The sequence below is a fragment of the Emys orbicularis genome, chromosome 4 (assembly GCF_028017835.1).
Source record: "Emys orbicularis isolate rEmyOrb1 chromosome 4, rEmyOrb1.hap1, whole genome shotgun sequence".
Classification (NCBI taxonomy): Eukaryota; Metazoa; Chordata; order Testudines; family Emydidae; genus Emys; species Emys orbicularis.
Window position 1 is genome coordinate 18,247,708 of NC_088686.1, and position 19,701 is coordinate 18,267,408.

Consider the following 19,701-nt stretch of genomic DNA (forward strand, 5'->3'; position numbering starts at 1 on the left):
CCAATTTTTTCTTTTCCTTTTCTCCCCTATGACTGGAGAGGTGTTAACAGGCTGTTTACCTTGAAGGGTTCCTTGAAATATATTTTAACTACCTATGCTAAAGAATCTGTTCCACTTTGTATTTAGCTGTGATGCTCTGAGTTCTTTTCTCAGACCTGAAGAAGAGCTCTGTATAAATTCAAAAGTGTTTGTCTCCATCAGAAGTTGGTTCAATAAAAGATATTGCCTCACCTATATTGTATCCCTAATATCCTGGGATCAACACAGCTACAACAACACTGCATACAATGTTATAAAATGCATTTATGACTTCACTGCCACCAGTTCAGACTATGACTTTGACTTGGGAAAATGACCATCCGCTTATATTGGGAATGTTCCCCAATGTGAAAACTCTTGAAGAAAACTGAGCAAGTACTTTCCTGAATTTTGCTTCAGGTGGGTGGGGCATCTTCGGAGCTTTATTGATGTCCAGGTAGTGGTGGGATGTGAGAAGGCATCTAAGGGAATACTAATTGAGATGAAAAGACAAGACAAACTTAGGCTAGGTCTCACATGTAGCTGCTCTATGCCGATGGGAGAGAGCTCTCCCATTGGCATAACTACCTCCCCCTCAACAAGCGGCGGTCGCTGTGTCGGCAGAGCATTGTCCACGCTGGCACTTTTGTTGGTGAAACTTATGGTCAGCGGTGTAATTTTCTTCTCCCCCCCCCCCCCCCCCCACACTCCTCACCGACAAAAGTTTTACCAAAAAAAAGTGCTAGTGTAGACATACCTTGCTTTGCCTAAGGCTAATACCTTTTTTTACAAGGAGGGGGAAAAGCTAGACAGGTAACCATGTAGGAGAGGTAGTGTAAGTACCCTCATCTTGCTGAAACAAATAAAGGCTAACAGAAATGTGTTCTAGCAGAAGAGAGTGCAAGAAAATACCTTTGAAAGATTCAAAGGGGGAGAACGCATAGGACCCTAAAGATTAGGTTGAGGCTCCCGAGAGACCAGATGCTTTTGAAGGGGATTTTTAAAGGGGTAGCTTTAAAACTAAAGGGGGGAATCCTGTTACATATACCCTTGGTTTCTAAAGAACATGAAGAGCTGTTTCCTTAATATTTGATATCCGTATGGCTCTTCTAAGGTACCCCAGTTGAGTTAAATTTCAGAAAAGTAGAATCCCAGTTTCTTTTAAGGGCTCTGACTAGAGGCTCTTCCCATTATTCTGTTCTGTCTAGTTAGTCACTCCTATATATTCAGGAAGTTTAAACAGCAGCCTCTCTTTTGCTGGAAGAGAAGATAGCAGAAGAAAGTTTAGGTGTAAAAATACTACAGTTGGATTGTATTCCACCTGCCAGATTCTTGACAGATGTGAAAATACACCTAAGGTCTCAACAGAAAGTGGCAAACGCTACCAATTTGGTTGTCTTAATGTACCCTCTACCCACATGCATCTCATTTGAAAGCTGCTTATGTCTACTATAAGATGCAGTATGATGTGGAGCTATCAAGTGGTGCCATTTCCATAGAAATGGAGATAAACAATGACACCATCAACACATGCAAGTATTTCAGTGGCCACTTTAATTTGTTTGTTTGTTTAATGACTCTGTATTATTTCAAGACACAAAATTGGATTTCTTTGACCTCAGAGCATCACAATAACAAACTAAAGAGTAAAACAAAATCTAATAATAAACTTGAACAGGTATCCTGGAAATGTAATAACATTAGTGACATTTCTAGTCACCATGATTATTGTCATTTTGTTCATCGTTATGATCTCTGCTGAGTTACCAAGTCTTTATTGCTTGGCACACACATTTCTGTGCAGGAAATATTGTTCTGACTACAGACACAGTTGATCGTGCAGCGATCCCTACTGGTACAGGCACAAATAAAGTCTTGTAGAAACTCAGATTCTATTGGGCCCTTGAAGAATACATGAAGTAGTTCATCACTCACACTTTTCCATCTATGTTGCAATGATTTATCTGTGTGAAAATATCCCAGTCTTTGCCAAGATGCTCTTTTGATATAGTCTTCAAAACTGTCCTCACATGGTGAGCGTTTGGCCAGTGACTTGTCCTTGTTGATGGCTAGATTGAGGCGCAAACAATTCAGATTTCTGTGGGTCTCCTTTCCTTTCCTGCTCTAGTCATCTACCAACTTCCTTGCTGCAGAAATTGCAGCTTATCCATCACCCTCTCCCAGTTTGGCAAGATCTCTGAAGCAGTGGGCTCTTTGACATCCCTATTTGATATTGGTGAAAAAAAATTCTGTAATGTTGTCAAAACTGTCACATCCTGTTAATACTTGTACAGCAGGAAGCATGTTACAGAAGTCAAGAGTGAGTGCTGCACAAGTTGCATGCACAGATGTGAAGTGATGCAAGTCCATTGTGCTGGTAATGGCACCTGTTTCAATCCATGTTATGTATGTGTTCCATTTTTGGAAAGTAGTGAACAGCAAGGACCAAAACATGTGTATCACATGACCTAATTACCATGGTTCCTTTGGTACCAGGAGACCCAAAAGCCATACTTGCACATAAAGTATGCAGAAGCATCCTTATGACCACTTCCTGTTGAGTACCTTCTTGGGCTTCTTCAGCACCTCTACTGATGGACTTTGCTGCTTTACAATTGGAAAAGCCTCCAGCTACAAGGAGTATTTGTGTTCGGTGTGCTCCTACATTATCATGTGCATTTAAACCATATATTCATGAAGGAATTTTACAAGTGACTGCTTGTTGAATGCCATGTTTAGGAACTCTTTCCATGGAGGCACAGGGCGTCCACCAATCACCTGGTATCTTTTGTAGCCAGCTTTAGATCCTGTCTGGCGTGGTCTTTCCGCAGTTTTCGGTTACTTTGTCATATCTGTCAAAGACTTCAATTACAGAATTAGCTTTGTCAAAATCTTTCAGGACCTGCCTCAAGTACTCAGCAGCCAGTTAATCAAATGTGTGGAATTTCTCTGGCCATCATTTGTATAATAGCCATGGCATCTCTGATGTACACCATGGTTTCTTTGTTGCATACTCCTAGCTCATGGATTCTTCCAGCTGATGCCCTAATTGAGTGTCTGGTATTCTTGTTGGTTCATCAGCATGGAATCTTATCTTCCCACTGTGCAGTACAAACTATGGGCATGCAATCTATTGCTACTGGTGCACAATCTTCAGTGTGAGCTTGATCTGGTCAGCAAATTTCAATTGGAATACAGACGCCCCCCGACTTACGCAATCGTTCCATTCCAGAAAGCCTTGCGTAACTCGGAAACGTATACTGGTACGTTACACAAAAATTTCTGCAACTCGAAAATCCTATTTCTGGCTTATGGATCTTTTTCCGTAAGTGCGAATTTGTGTAAGTCGGCTCTTGCGTAACCCGGGGAGCATCTGTATAGAAAATGTTTTCCTTGTAAAATACTTTGATAATTAAGAATATGCCATGTGAAACATTTCATGTTAGTATATTGCAAAATGTAGATATTTGCCATGTTTTCTGTATGTTAAACAGCTTCATCGCTTCTGGGGGGAAATCTTGCCTGTGCAAAACCAAAAAAAACTTGTTTATTGGCCAAAACTATGATGTATTACAGCACCTTAAGGTGTTTGAAATTAACTTAAATAGCAAAAACTGTAGTCATAATCATGTTGCAGTATTTCTAGAACTTCAAAAAATGACCTTTTCTCATTTTGGATACCATTGTTTCACCTCGCCTACAGTTTTACAGCACCACTTGACAGCTCTTCTTCTGAACATACCATTGGAAAGCTTATTTTATGTATATGATGGGGGGGGTGAGGGTGTAGGGAGGGTTCATTAAATTCCAAAGATCTGGCCCTCTTTGGAGACTTGCCTCATACCTACAACTGATGTCACCAATCCATGAAATTGGTTAGCACGTAGAGAGACTGTTAAAATCAACTAAGGTATCAAAGATTTACTAGTAGGTCGATACTACAGTTTTTATACCCTGTTTTTTTAAAAAAAAAAAAACAGTTGCCCTTGATCTGCATGTCCATCAGATATTGTACTGATCTATAGAAGTTAATACGATGACACTAAATCTCCCATTTAATGCAACAAGTCTTAAAATATGTTTCTATAAATGATTTGTTACTGATTGGACAAGCCAACCTCACAGTTGGTACTTAGTGTACCTCATTCTTGCATGCCATGGTAGAGATCGGTGTACGTTAGAAAAGAACACTTTGACTAGATGGTAGAAAATTTCTATAAAAAAGTGGAGTGAATTTCAAACAAGGCTTGCAGGCGTGACCTTTTGTTGTTTACAGCCTTGCAAGGAAGACTGTTTAGATGTACTTGGGATAATTGTGTTTGGAGCTATTGAATTATAATCTAAATTCCTTCTTTGGATTTTTGGACTATTGCCACCCTCATTTAACAGGTAAAAACAATGACTGCTTTCTAATTCTAAAGGGAAATGAAAAATGGGAGGAAGGCGAATGGGTGTGAGAGGCGTGGAAGTCTGCTGGTGCCAGTAGTCTGGCTCATAAACTGATTTGCCTTATTCTCAAACTTCACAATTGTTTTTACATACAGAAAAATTGCAAACTCTGTTTTTCATCTCTGATTTAGTGTGAGGATCCTAATTACAGCTTTTTACTGAAGTCGTTTTTTTGCCTTTTTTACTCTTGATATCAAGTAATTCAAAGTGATTCCTTGGACTAAGTGCTTCTGTAGAGGCAGACATTAGAACCATAGCAGTCTGATGTAGCCATTCAGCTGGTAAATAACTAAATTCTCAGTTATGCCTTTGGCAGCAGCAGGACTGTCATCCTTATCTGCTGGAAAGCTTTCTTGCCTCTGATTTTTTTTTTTTTAAGTCCTTTTGTTGGTGTTGCTTGAGCTATTTATCAATGTATCTTTTTGTCTGGTTAGCAAGGTAGGGAGGAAAACAAAAATACAGGTCTTCATTTTAACTTGTTTTGGGAACCCCTATAGCAAGCCCCTGTAAAAAGTTATCTTGCGAACTAATGGTCTGATGTGTCTTGTGGTTGGGGGGTGAGGAAGCGGATTTTTCAGATTTTTATTTTCTTCTTTTGAGAAAGTGGTTATTCTGCTGGCACCTCATTCTAGAATAAGTGTCAACATGGAGTTGAGCAATTTTAAAATATTTTATAGGGTATAACATATATGCAGGAATTCTACTTGGTAAGGAATATGCTGTGCTTCAGAAATGGTTTTCCTCATATGGGGGTGATTTTACTGCAGAGTCAGTTCAGAAGAAACAACAACTAAAAGCTTGCTCAGATGACAGGCAAAATGACATTGATATCAAACCAATTGCTTCTTGTATAGACAGGAATCAGCTGCTAAAAACGGTCTGTCTGATAAAATAGCTAGATTTGGGACCACTAATCTGTTTTAAAAACTGGGTTTTTCTTAAATTGCAGATTAAGTGGTCTTGCTGATCAGTGACTTCACAGTACCTTGAACTGATTCATATCACAGACCATTGCTTAAAAGTTCAGATGGTGGGGGCAATTTGTTTTCTGGTGTGTGTGGGTGTGTTGTGTGTGGTTTTTTTACACAGTTTTTGGACAACAGCAGATCTTAAATACTAGATTGTATTGTTTGTGCTACACAGCAATGGGTTAACTTTGATGTAACAGTTAGTTATTTGTTGAGGTAACCTTATTCAGAGTAACTGGGCCCTGCACACCACAGTGATCCTGGATGGCCATAGATATGGGGGAACCTAAAGGCTAGTTCTTCGAGATAGGTGATCTGAGTCTTTTGGTACCATTTTCAACGAGTTGTCAGAACACTTAATAATTTAATCTCTCATTTCCTCATGATCCACTTTGGCACGTGTTTGGAGAAGTTCCAGGTATCTCTAGTATCCGAGCTACATTGTTCCCATCTTGCCAGGACGGTAGTGCTGTGTATAAAGTTTGTGTACTTTCCTTTTGTTTATTTTAAGCTTTTACAGAGAATCTTGCTTCAAAAACAATTTAAAGGGGCCAAATCTCAATATTCAATATGTTATTAAAATGAAACTTAATCAGCATAGAACTATGGTAGGTGTATATCATGCATCTGTTTAAAAAAAAAATCATTTATAAAAGATAAAGAAAAACGTGTCCTATAGAGGATGTTTAGACTGAGTCAAATGGACTGGAAATGAGATTTTGGCCAGCATTGTTTATTGGGGTGGTGTCAGTGCCCCAGCTACACTTGCTCCCCCTATCCGAGGGATAAAGAGCAGATGGGCCCAATCATTCCTCATTTCCTTCTTACTGCCTGTGGTTATAAGAGGGAACCCTTGGCAGTGTCCACTGCTTTTTGCACACTATGTAATTTAGGTCCTCTCTTTGTGTGTGTATATGTGTCAGTATAATTAGTACTAGTGTAAATAGTACAGTTGTAGTTAGTGTAGTTTTAGGATTAGTTGTTTAAAGGCTGTTGGCTAATACAAATACAACAGTAATAAAAAAAAAAAAAAAAATTTTAAAAAAAAAGTGTTAGGGCCTTCCCTCACACGGGGGTTTAGAACCTATGACTGAAGCAAAGTCCCCAGGCTTCAAAACTTTCCTCTTTTAATGTGGTTACCCTGCTGCATGCCTGGCGCTCAAGATGCCTTTTCTGTTTTGGGGTAGAGGACCTATTCCTGAGAAGTGTTCAGTTTGGCATTCTTTCTGGAAAAGAACTCAGAAGGCGAGGGAGGCCCAAGTTAAGCTTTTTTTTTTTTTTTTCCTCTTGGATCAGTCAATGAGTGCCCCCAAGATCTGGAGGGGAAAAGCCTCTAACAGACCTGAGCAGACATCACTGAGCACTCCTCATTGAGCTAGTACAATAACAGGTCTTAAAATGTGGATCCCCAATTCAGTGTCCGCTTCTAGTAACTAGATCACATTGTCTCCTAATATATAACAATTTAACTCTTAAATTAAGCAGACTCTTTATACCTATTTAAAGTAAATAACTATACATGACTATTGTTTTGGCTTATGCAACACCATCCTGTGTATGTCATCAGAAAATTTTGTGGATTTTTTTCCCACCCACTGAATGATGCATTTTGCTTCTGTCATTAGCATCAATGGATTGGCTTTGTTTTCCTGCCATGAATGTTTTGGCTAAAATTTCTAATTGAAGTCTAAGTGCGGGAGGAGTTTTATTATTTGTCAGGAAGGTTCTGTAGGGGGAAAAAATACACATGTGAGTAACAGGACACAGTTGTGATGTTTGCTTCTGCCTTGCAGGATGTAGGATTTTTATTTTTGGCTGAAGTGTTTCAGCTCAGCCTTTGGAAGCGTCATAGGTTCCTTCCGCTTCCTTGAACTGCTTTAACCAAAAGAGTGGTAGGAGCCTAATGTTCCCCAGCCAGCCAGGATACATGGTAATGGGATATTGAAGTATAACTGTAGTGGAGAAGTACCTGTTAGTGCAGATATAAGGAAAGAATCCTGCATATTGTATTGAGGCGTTTTATCAGTCTATAGAAGTGTGGTCTGCAAATTGGCATAAATCTGTGCCCCAAAAAAGTGTGTGGGTGGTGGTGGTGGTAGTTGTTGTTGTTTAAGCCATTCAATTCCATGTTACTCTTTCCTAAAGAGAGACTAATAAAGCAAAGTGGTGGGACTCAAGATCACTAGATTCAACCCACTTGTGGTTAATTTCTTTTAGAGACAATTAGCCTTTAAGGTGGGCCTTAGCTCTGAGTGTAAATACCTTTTTCCTCATCTTTGTTTTGAACATTGATAATAGAGATTTGTTACCACCAGGACTTGACATATTTAGCCAGAACATGAAGCCTACTAGCCAAAAGTAGATGCAAAAAATTAATTGGACTCCCCAAGGGAGGTCCATATGCAATTCTAAGCCCAGCTGCTTTCAGTTGTTGAGATTCCTGTCAAGGTGCTATCCCTGGACCCTATGCATGGAGTCTGACTCATGTGACAGTCTGACATATGAAACACTCCCCTGGCTTCTGCAAGGGAGGAGCTCTCAAAATTAAGATGTCCCTCTTCGTAAGTCAGTTTCACTGCTCTGGCCACCCAGACCTGAAGAAGAGTTCTGTGTAACTTGAAAGCTTGTCTCTTGCCAACAGAAGTTGGTCCAATAAGTGTGTGTATGTATGTGTGTATGTATATTAACCTCTCACTTTTTCTCTCTGGTCATGAATGTTAGTTTTGTTCAACAGTAACGTATGTTACGAGTTTTGTCAAGTGAAACTTAAGCTCAGCTACTTCTCTTATGGGGAAAGATCTGTGCAGCTAAATCCTGACTTCCTGGCTAGGGGAGAAACTGATAATTTAACTAATTCCAGTGTACAATATGCTGTTCTATAGCCTCAAAGTTATTGGCCTATTTTAAACACCGGTAGGGATAACCTGATTGTCTTGGTAGGGGGATAAGATCCAAGTGACTTCAGTGAGTCTACTTTGCAAACACTTGTGGTATTATTTCTGAGTGTTGAACTAGATCCATTTTTCCTCTCAAAAGCTAAAGTGGAACAAGTTGAAAAAGTGAAAATAAAGTAAATTACATGTAATAAATGGCAAAGACTTACATGAAACAGCCAAGTGAACAGGATCATGCATAGGCAGCTTTATAATTCCATGTGCTTAACCTAGAATCTGGTTTTGAAAACTAAGGGCCCAATAATACAAGATGCAAGCACCATCAGAGAGGCGCCAAGAACCCTTAACCCCTACTAAGGTCAATAGACTGAGCATATCTTGGCACTTTGCCAGATCAGGCCCTTCAACTGCATGATGGTTACTAAATGTCTTGTTTTGGTAAATACTCCTCTTCCATAAATGATGGTTTGAAAAAATTGGGTCTTAACTTTGTATAGTCTTCACACTTTTAAAACTATCTCTTTGTAGTAGAATATCAAAACTCCAATTAAAGAAACATATCTCAGCCACATTGTCACCTGTTACTGCCTTTCAATGCTTTTTGCTGCTGTTTCTGAATACAATTTGGGGCTGCAGTGTGTACCAGATGCTATTTTTATTATTATTATTTATTTATTTTATTGATTGACTCTTGTGGGATATCTTGACCTTGTGTCAGCTGTTTCACAGAGCCTTAATGCACTCAGACTCGGCATTTCTACAAATGTATTGGTTGTAACATCCTCATTTACCTACTTCATGCCACGCTTACTAGTAATGTGGTAGTTAGGGGTTGGACTAGATAACCTCCTGAGGTCCCTTCCAACCCTGATAGTCTGTTATTCTAATCTGAACAAATATTTTATACAAACTTAAATATATTGATGATACAATTCATGCTGATATATCTTAAAATAACTGCATGTGTGGTAATCTACAGCACAATTGTTTCCTTTGGTTACCTTTATTTAGTTTGTGAAATTTGATGTCCCTACATGTTTTGCTAATATTTTGTTCTTTAAAGTAGCCTACTTCAGCCTTAATCTAAACTGTAGGTTTCCATTGTTACCAATCCCTCTGTAGTCTAAAGAAAATGCAGCCCTTTTCATTTGCTTTTGAAAGCAGCTAAGCTAGGTTTGTAGAACTGTTCATTATTTTTATGGGCTTTTTAATTAAAATTACTGAAGATCATTCCGATATGTGCCTGTTGCACTTCCTTTGTTGATCTTAAACCTGACGTAGCGGACCTGTCTGATCTGAGACTTGATGCGTATGCTTCAACCTTCCCTCAGGAAATCACTAAACTAGAACAATCTATTTATGGTAACTTCCTTTGTACTGTTAGTAACCCAGAAATTTAGATTAAGCTATCTCTGATTTGCTTTTGCATAGCCATGGTCATAAAGTTAGTGCTAGTAAAATTGGCAGAAAAGGGAAGGGAGAAAGGGACAAGAAATTAACCCCAATCAAGAATCTTGGATTTTCTGAGCCTAGGTTGTTGTACAGGGTGAATTCCACTTTAAATAGGAAAAATGGTTTACAATATTCATAATCGGGTTCAAAATTAATCCTAGGATTATGGAGACTTCAAGTATGCTTTTCCATTCATAATGGCAGAAATTTAATCTAGTCCACTGTTGGCTGCATAAACAGCTTCTCTTTAGGCTTTGTTTACTGGGGTGAAATAGATTAATTCTGTTTTTTCTAAATATAACTCCACTCTTCTCTAAATCTTTTTTTTTTTTATCATGGTGAACTGACGTTCTTATCCTTAATGCTTTGACATGATTTTCTCACAAGTTTCAATACACAAGCTGTTGAACAAGTTTTTCTTTTTATCACATTTTGCTCTAGGAGTGAGCAGAGATCCATGTAAAAGTTATCTTTCAAGAAGGAAGTGGAATTAAAGCTGTTCTAGCACCTGCTAATGTAGGATGCGACCAGACTTCCTGTTTGAGAGGAAATCCTAATTTATTCTTCCTTGTAAACTGAAGACTGATCAGTTTACCACATAGTAACCTTTTGACTCGTAAACATAGTGTTCCTTTGGTTGGACTGCTGGTAGCTTGTAGAAATGATTTCCCTAGGGCTATTATGATAACTCAACTTATACCGGAAACAAAGTTTACAGTTAATGTCATGAACAACTAGTAACCCTTTCCTACCAAATAAGCATTTTTGTGTGTTCTAGCAGAGGCTAAAACCACTTTTTAATTCCATTTTTCAGAAGATAATTTACATTGCCCTCTCCATGCTCCTAGAGCACTATCACAATTTCTCGTAGCCCATTTAAATAGGAGTTACTGAAACACACTTTCCTGTCATAGTCACATTGACATGCCACATTTGTCAGTAGGTATTTATTCTTTGGATTAAAACCGATTTTGTGTTGGCAATAATGAACCAAGTTACAGAAGCTGAAGTGTGTTGAGAATGCACTTAAATATCAGAATTGTATTACCAAAATTTAAAACATTAAAGAAATCATGCATGCTTTACTAGAAGTAGGTATCCTAGCATTGGAAACAGCTGTACTCTGTGGGTATGTAACTGGTACTGCCCAGAGGAAAGAGGATGAATTTTTAGTATGAACTAGCTTTCTAATTATATTTATCTTATTTCACTATACAACATATTAACACAGGAGGAGAGAACTGCTATAGAGCTTGTATATTCTACAGAGTCCTGGCAACCCCCATTTATCTGAATCTTTTAATTATCTGAATAAACTTTGTCTCCTGAAATTAGTAGATAACTGAGTTTACAATTACAAATTGTGGGGATTACAATGTAAGTAGGGAAGTATCAGAGCAATCTCTAGCACCGTCACTTGCACAGTATAGTTCCAGAAGTTTACCAGTGAGACACTAAACATATGTGAGTACACCAAAAAAGCTACCTTTGTAACTAAATACAGAAGAGCAGAAATTCAGAGCTTTAAGCAAGGAGTAGTTTGTGTTGGTATTAACACGGAGGACAGCATTATCATGCTGCCAACATATGGTCTCAGAAACCACAACCCCTTATTAAACAGTCTAATATATTAGTCCCTAGTGAATGGGGATTCCCTGTTTGATTTTCCTCTTCCACTCACAAGATGGCTACAAATGTAAGTGCCATTCTTTTACTGCATTCCAAAGGGGTACTGATACTGAGACACTGACATTGATATGAAAAATGTAGCTTTGTTGGCTGGCACTCCTCCCTCACAGAGCATATGGGGATTATATCCATACAATGTAGTCTAACAGAGATTTTTCTAATGAGACTTTCTGGATATAGTGAAGCATATTTAACAGCCAGTTCAACAGACAACCAGTTTAAATTAACTGTCAGATAGGATTGTATTGGAAGATTTAGATGGTCCTTTTTAAGAGAGTATCTGAGGTAAGGAAGGAATTCTTGCTGTTTTTGTTGGTGGAGATTTAAGATAAGTACACCTGCTCTCTTGGGGCAGTCTCTTTAATGCTAATTCAGAGAGTTTCCTTCTGACTTAAAAAAGCCATAACTTCCGTTTGGAGACTTAAGTTTTTTTTTTTTTTTTAAAGAGTAAGACAAAACTTCCCTATAGAGCACACAGGTATTTTTGTTAACAGAATTCTGGCCTTGTAGTATGTCTGCATTGTTACAAACAATCCAATCTGAAGGGAAAGATTTTTGAAGAAACCTAGTTTAAAGTTTTGTTACCAAGTGTTAATTGCTTTAATTTTTGTGTATTTCTCAAGTGTTCATTACTTTATTTTGTCTCCTCCAAGTAAGGAGGACACTAGAATAAGCTGCTAAAGAACACTGGGAACATAACAGACTAAATCTGCAGAAAGAGTTCTTAAAATAACTCAGGAGAAAATTGACAAGACAGCTGCATCTTTGATCACCCCCAGGTCTTGAAATAAGTGTCGTACTCTAGAACAAATTAGCTAATCTCTCACCAGCCATCTTCACAGAACAAAAATACAATGTATGCCTCTTTGTCCACTAAAAGAATTTGCAGTCTTCATTTCTAATAATTAATAGGTTATGCAACCCATCTTTTTACACTACCGTAAGGCATGATAATTTCTAACTGTGTAGGGGCTGGATCTCTTGTGAAAGAACAGGTATGTATGTGTGCGTACTGTTTAGAATAAGTTACTGTGATATTTTGGGAGTTTGCTTTCTTGTTCCTAGTGAATTATGGTAAAGATGCATACCACTCTTCAACTAGGCAAATTGCAGAACAAGTTCTAAAAGAGAATAACACTTCAATATTCTGTTACATTTATCATTCATTATTTAAAACAAGTGGATTGTTCAACATGTAACACTCTGAATACCTGTGCTGCAGATAATTAAGCACGTTAAACATGTGCACTTACTTCTTAGGTGTCATTATGGTTGGCAAGGACAGTTCTGTGATGAGTGTGTCCGCTACCCAGGCTGTGCTCATGGGAGCTGTAAAGAACCATGGCAGTGTAATTGTGAAACCAACTGGGGTGGTCTGCTGTGTAACAAAGGTACTTAATGTTAATTTACAGGAAAAAATAATAAAATTGCTTTATTATTATAATAACTGGTAACTTATTAATTGTTTTTGCAATGTGCAGTTATCTGAGCACATCTGTCACTAATCTTTTTTGTGGCAGATGACTGCTCAACCGTCATAAGAATAAAACATTTTAAAGCCAGGGGCTCGGAATGATAAATTTTACCCTCTTACTGATACAGTTGTCTCTTGTCCATCCTTTCTTATTCCACGGAGAGCAATGGGATGACAGGCTTGCTAGTGATTGATGACTTGAAGTCAAAATGGATTAAGGGGGAGGAGGACATAATGTTATTCAAGCCAGGAAGGCGTTGTATGTCTGCCTGTAGTCTCTTGACTGTGAACTAAAACAGTAACTTTGGGATTTATGTTACACCTGTCAACTGGCATTTTCTTTTCTTCTGTGTCCAGATTTAAACTACTGTGGAAATCACCATCCATGCTTGAATGGCGGAACCTGTATGAACACCGAACCAGATGAATATCACTGTGCTTGCCCAGATGGTTACTCTGGAAAGAATTGTGAAATTGGTACTGATGACCATTGCATGCATCTACTTGAATTTGAAACTATGTTAAGCAGTTGTAGAGAGGAATGGAAGCTGTGTGCTCTTGGTGGTGTTCTAAGCAGCCTGCTGGTTTCCCTGCAGTGATACATCTCCCCCATCTAAGCCACATATGGAGAGAGGAAGGAATTATTTCTTATATTTAAAGCTGCCTTCCCTTTCAAAGGGAGTCATCAAGAGATCCCTTCCAAAATCCCATTTTTTTTTCCTTTCTGGGAAGCAGGAAGAGGATTTCTCCACCCACCTGCAAATTCAGGTCCTTGGAGGGAGGGGTACAGATGAAGCTGGGTAGCAACAACCTGCTGTCTTCCTTCTTAAAGGCCTAATCCAAAAACTACTGAGGACAATGGAAAGTCTTCCGCTGGCTGCAGTGGAGATTGAATCAGGCCCAGTGTGTCTCCTTTCTTACCTTTTTGTTTGTTTGGGTTTTTTTGTTTTGTTCTTATGCTGCCTCCCCTTCCTCCCCCCAATATTAAACTGTACCATACTATTTTGGGAAGGGGGTGCATGTGCACCTTTTTCTGCTGTACTCTCTCCCTGTCTTCCTCCTGTGCACACGTGCGCATACACACCTGGATCATCTTAAGGATGCTACAGGTGTTTGTGAAAGTCACTTCTAGCTCTGACCCCTGTAGTAAAGTAGACGTCTACCTGGGCAGGTATTCTAACTGTGATCAAAGAAAAGGGAGGAGGGCACTTAAATATTGTTGTTTAAAATATTACTTTTAGAAAGTCAAAAATTAGCCACTTAGTCTCCTGACCCTCACTTTGAAGGAAAGAAACAGCATTTCCCACAAAGGTATATCACAGTTTGGATCCCATTCAGCAGGGTTAAACTATGTTTGAAAACTCTGCTCAAGGCCTGCTATGGAGTTAGTTACAAAACTATGTTCATGGGAGCATAGAAGAGTTTTTCAAGCATAATTCTATTGCAATCTCTACCCCTCTAGCCTCCCTGATGTCAGTCTCGCAGCTCTGAGCCTATCCGATTCCACTCTGAAAATTACTTCCTCTCCCACAGTTTCATAGCTATGCTATGTTTTCCTTTATTCTATCTTCCCTGGCTTTTTGGCTGTTCATGTTCAAGACTGTACTGTACTATGGTCAGTTTATCCTTGAATCTTCTGTATACATCTCATTTCTTGTTCTTACCATTGCCCCCTGTACTCTTGTCCCTGCCCATTTTAATTGATGGGCTATCACTCTGCTCACTGAATTCTTCAGACCACTCTGTAGACCTCTTCTTCTTTTTGTTGCCAAACATTCTAAACCCCTTCAAAAATCTCACTTCAGCTGTTGTTCCACTGCTAACCTCCAGTGTTCACCACTGGAGCTTCCCATTGCTACTCCAGCATCTAATCTCAATTAGAAGGCGGCATGCGAGCTGATTTTCAGTGGCACTCTCACTGCCCGAGTCCTGGCCAGCGATCCAGGGGGCTCTGCATTTTAATTTAATTTTAAATGAAGCTTCTTAAACATTTTAAAAACCTTATTTACTTTACATACAACAATAGTTTAGTTATATATTATAGACTTCTAGAAAGAGACCTTCTAAAAACGTTTAAATGTATTACTGGCACACGAAACCTTAAATTAGAGTGAATAAATGAAGACTCGGAACACCACTTGCCGACCCCTGACCTAAATGATCCAGAGTTTAACTTGATTTTAAAACAACTATTTCTCTGGTTGTGAAAAACCTTCCAAAAATAATCCAGTGCATTGCTGTCCTGAGTTTGCAGGCAGCTGTACTTTATAGGTTCCAAGGCCAGAAGAGAGCACTGTGATCATTTAGTCTGACCTCCTGTATATTACCGGCCATCGGACTCCCCAAAATAATTCCCAAAGAACAACAGCAGAGTGAAATTACTCTGTAAATGAGACCTTTCTCACTTGAACTGTTGCTGTTTATCAGTAGAGAAAGGCACTGGAGCAGTTCAGAAGTGAAAGGTCAAAAAGCAGAGGCTGTGGAGGGAGTGGCAGGGAGAAATAGGTTAGTGGAGATATCTCCAAGTGTCGGGTGGTTCTGAGACATTAGTTGGTCTCCCTTTTGCTTCCTAGCAGTTATAGGAGGTGAGAGGCTGGTATGAAAGATGGTGCCCCTGAGCAGGGTCCAGGTTCAGTCCCCTGATAGGAATCTAGCACCCTTCCCATCACAGCAGGTAAGGATGGAAGAGCCTGAGCTTCCCATCTGTGCAGGCATCCTTCCTTTTTATGTTTCCTCTGGCTAGTGAGTTAGTTTTGACTAGAAGGTGTGCAATAAAAATAATCTTAGACCCTGGTTGAGGTGTTCCTGTGTAATCATTCTACTTAGGAAGACTTCCTTTTCTCTTTTAGCTGAGCATGCATGTGTATCAAACCCTTGTGCTAATGGTGGAAGCTGCCATGAAATTTCATCGGGCTTCAAATGCCATTGTCCGTCAGGGTGGAGCGGACCAACGTGTGCTGTTGGTAGGTACAATTCAGCTGATTTTAGCATATTGGGCTTGAAGGATTGTTATACACTTTGCTGAATAAGCCTTCTACGTGATAAAGTGGGTAACATGCTGTACCAGTTGATCTTTGTTCAGTAGTTGTGAATTCCAAACTGTTTTATCATGTATTTCTATGGTATTGTTCTTGAGTTACTTAGAAAAACAGGAAGGCATTGAAAGAAGCAGCTATTTTTGCAGCATAGGACTAAAAGTTAACAAAAGTCTAACTAAGGACATGTTTACATTACAAACGTACATCAGACTTGCATACAAACTTCATGGGTGTGAAAGATCTGCATGGCTGATCGACATAGTTATACCCTTCTAACCCCCCAGGGTAGACAGTGCTATTCAACAGGAGAGCTTCTCCCGTCAACATAGCTAGGACCTCTTGCAGAGGTGGCTTATCTATGCCGACAGGAGAAGCTCCCAGCAGCATAGTAGCGTCTTCACAAAAGTGATACAGCGGCACTGCTGCAGCAGTGTGTGTGTGTGTGTGTGTGTGAGAGAGAGAGGGGACAAACCCTAAGTCTAACTACCCGCTTTATGTAACAGTGTATGTATGTTATGCCCCAAGTTTCCTGGCACCTAAATAAATCAATCTTCCCACATTGCAATAAATGTTATGAAGTGTTTCTCTTCAAACTGCTTAACTTATAATTTATATGTAAATATTTTGTACTCCATCCTATATGGGTTGCTAATTAGTGATGTTTTAACTCCATAACCCCACAGGAGCACCACTTAAACTAACTTAAGAGCAGAGTATGTCTTGTTGCTGACTTCATATTAGCGATCTGAAAGCCTTTTTAGTTGGAATATGTGGAATTAACCAATTCATTGTGGGTAGAGTGTACTAGTTCATCTGCCTTAGGGAATGTTTGGTTTGGTTTGGTTTGCTTTAACTGAAGGCAACCTGTGAAGGAGTACCTAAACCTTTTAATCTGTGCTAGTAGATTCAGTGAATCTTTTTACTTTACGAGGGCAGAGATCTTCCTAAAATTTTTGGGAATCATAAATTTATAAACAATGGTGTACACAGCACTGTACAGTGGGAGAACTGTGTTTAAATGGCAGGCTTCAGTCCCCAAAGAGATTTTAGTTTTATTGGGATATAGTGGGAAAATACAGAACAGTATACTACCAAAACCAAAAAAAATTGCCGTATGTCACAATATTGAGGTGTCCTAGATCACAAATAGAAAGTCCTGAAACTTTTTTCACATTGAGGTTAAATAAGAACAAAGTTTGAGATTTTCTAGGCAGTGCAGAGGATTTATCCACACTGTTCACTTAAGATGTGTGACTAAATCCCCTGCTCCCTTTTGGAAAAAAACTCAATTCATACTTTTCAAAACTGTTTTATATCGGCTACCTTTTCATTTTACAGATATTGACGAATGTGAGTCTAACCCTTGTGCTCGTGGAGGGACCTGTGTTGATCGTGTTAATGGCTTTGAGTGTATATGTCCACAACAGTGGATTGGAGCAACCTGCCAGCTTGGTAAGTAATTGCTTTTTATGGCTCTTGAAGACAATTCCACACTTTGCATTTACTCATTGGGTTGGTTTTTTTTTAAGGGTTTTTTGTATTCAGCTCTATTATGTCAGGGTAGATATTTCAGTGAACTTGTAAGATATGGGTCATTTACTCTTGATGTCTTGGTTCCTGCTTAATAGTTTTGGTAGCAAAACTGGACATGAAAAGCAAACACTAGTACCTATAAGCATCTAAGCCCAGACCTACATACAATTGTAACAGATATTCGAGGATGCCTGTTTACTTTTCTGTTTCAAAATACAATAGTGGTGATGGTAGCTCCTTCTTAATGGTGGCAATGGCTGATTTATAATTAGCGTGACAGTAATTTACTCAGGGAAAAGCCTTCTCTCACTTCCATAACTAACACTATCTGTGAGATTTGTCTAAGGGGAAGATGTTTCTTTTATTTGGCATGTAAAAGAATGTAAATGAATTTGCATTGAAAAGCTACAATATAAAGATTGTTTTTGTGGCATACATAAGTAAAATTCTACTGTTTCTTGTAACTGGTGCTTGGATTGCATGGAGGCTTTGCTTGGTGCCAAGGGGATCTGTTTCTGGGTTTGTTCTTTATTCTCTTCTTTCTTTTATCTTGTTTCACAGATGCTAATGAGTGTGAGGGGAAACCCTGTCTTAATGCTTACTCTTGCAAAAATCTCATTGGTGGATATTACTGTGACTGCATTCCAGGATGGAAAGGAGTAAATTGTCATATCAGTTAGTATTTCTTCTTTTAGTGTGTGTATATATATCAACCCCAGGATAACTTGGTTCTTTTTTAAAGAGCATCACACATAATGGTAGCATAGTTCTAAGTGACTGAAGGGAAAAGAACTTTTATGCTGTTTCAAAATGTCTCTGTAGCTTTCCTAACTTTTGGCAAAGTAAACGGAGTGCATATTGAAGTCTATAGAAATGCTTTATTTATTGGATCTAAAGCATTTGATTTCCGCTGTGGAATTGGACTAAAACTATAAACATACAAACACACCATATACTGGATGATATAGGTTAAAATACAATCTTTCTGTTCTACCTTAGAAGAATATTGTATCAAATAATGAACGTAATTGATATGATACTTCAGTTTGTATTCTGATTTAAACATGAATGAGTTTTAAGGCAGTCAAAAATTAAACCTATTTACCCCTAAGAATCCTGTCAAAATCCTTCCCTCAAAATAATTAGTACTGACTTTTTAAAATTATATTCTGGACCCTTAGACTTCAAGGGGTCCAACTTCTGCTGTAAATCTTAATGTCTTTGTATATTTTTTTCAATAGATATTAATGACTGTCATGGACAATGTGAACATGGAGGGACTTGTAAGGTAATCTTTTTTGTAAAATATATTAATCACATTAACTTTTGTAAGGGAAAAGGTGCTCATCTTTAAAATCTTAAATCAGAATTCATGTTAATTAGCACTTGTATGCAATATGTGTATCTACAGATTAGTTCAATAAGAAGCAGGAGGAGAGACAAACTGCTTGTGTATTGCTTAATTCATGAGTTTGATTTATATCTTTTAATGGAGCCAAAATCTGTCTGCTGCTGATGCTGTTTGTAAATACAGTACTCAAGCTCAATCTTGAAAATCTGAGGTACACCATACTTTACAATAAAAATTTCTTTCCAATCTTGCCCTTTCCTCCCCCTCTATGTAGGATGAAGTGAATGGTTACCATTGCTTATGCCCTCATGGTTATCAAGGGAAAAACTGTGAGATAGAAATAAATGAATGTGCAAGCAATCCATGTCAAAATGGAGGACGCTGTGAGGACCTGGTCAATGGATTCCGTTGTCTATGTCAGCAGGGCTTTGCAGGAGCTTTCTGTGAGGTGAGAGTGATGTTGAAATTGCTGTAATAGCTTTGATGGATTGAGTTCGGGAAAAAAACGTATCTCAAGTTTAAATTAGAGCAGCCCAAGGCCAGAGCATTACAGATTAATGCAGCTGTTATTCACACAGAGTATCAAGTAAGCAAATTTGTTGTACAGTGAGTGGTATAGTGGCTGTAACATTTAAAGCTACAGCCTAATGCGTGTAACTGTAAAGCATTGTAAGCACATGTATTGGTGAATCTTTCTAAGTGTTTAAGAAATAATGAATCTTAAAACAAGTCTAACAATTTTGCTCTGAATTTTTTTGAAGACCTCCTGCTCTTTTGATATACTAAAACATATGTATTTAAGCCTGATCCTGCAGACACTTAAGCCTGTTCTTAA

General features: G+C 38.6%; 1 protein-coding gene across 1 annotated transcript in view; it reads left to right on the plus strand.

Moving 5' to 3' along the window:
• JAG2 (jagged canonical Notch ligand 2) overlaps positions 1-19,701 on the plus strand; it is a 107,735-nt gene that overhangs the window by 66,582 nt on the left and 21,452 nt on the right. Inside the window, exons 6-12 of the mRNA XM_065402579.1 lie at positions 12,731-12,861; positions 13,302-13,421; positions 15,794-15,907; positions 17,321-17,434; positions 18,077-18,190; positions 18,757-18,803; positions 19,141-19,314. Coding sequence (XP_065258651.1) covers positions 12,731-12,861; positions 13,302-13,421; positions 15,794-15,907; positions 17,321-17,434; positions 18,077-18,190; positions 18,757-18,803; positions 19,141-19,314 — 814 coding nt within the window. The remainder of the gene's footprint in view (positions 1-12,730; positions 12,862-13,301; positions 13,422-15,793; positions 15,908-17,320; positions 17,435-18,076; positions 18,191-18,756; positions 18,804-19,140; positions 19,315-19,701) is intronic.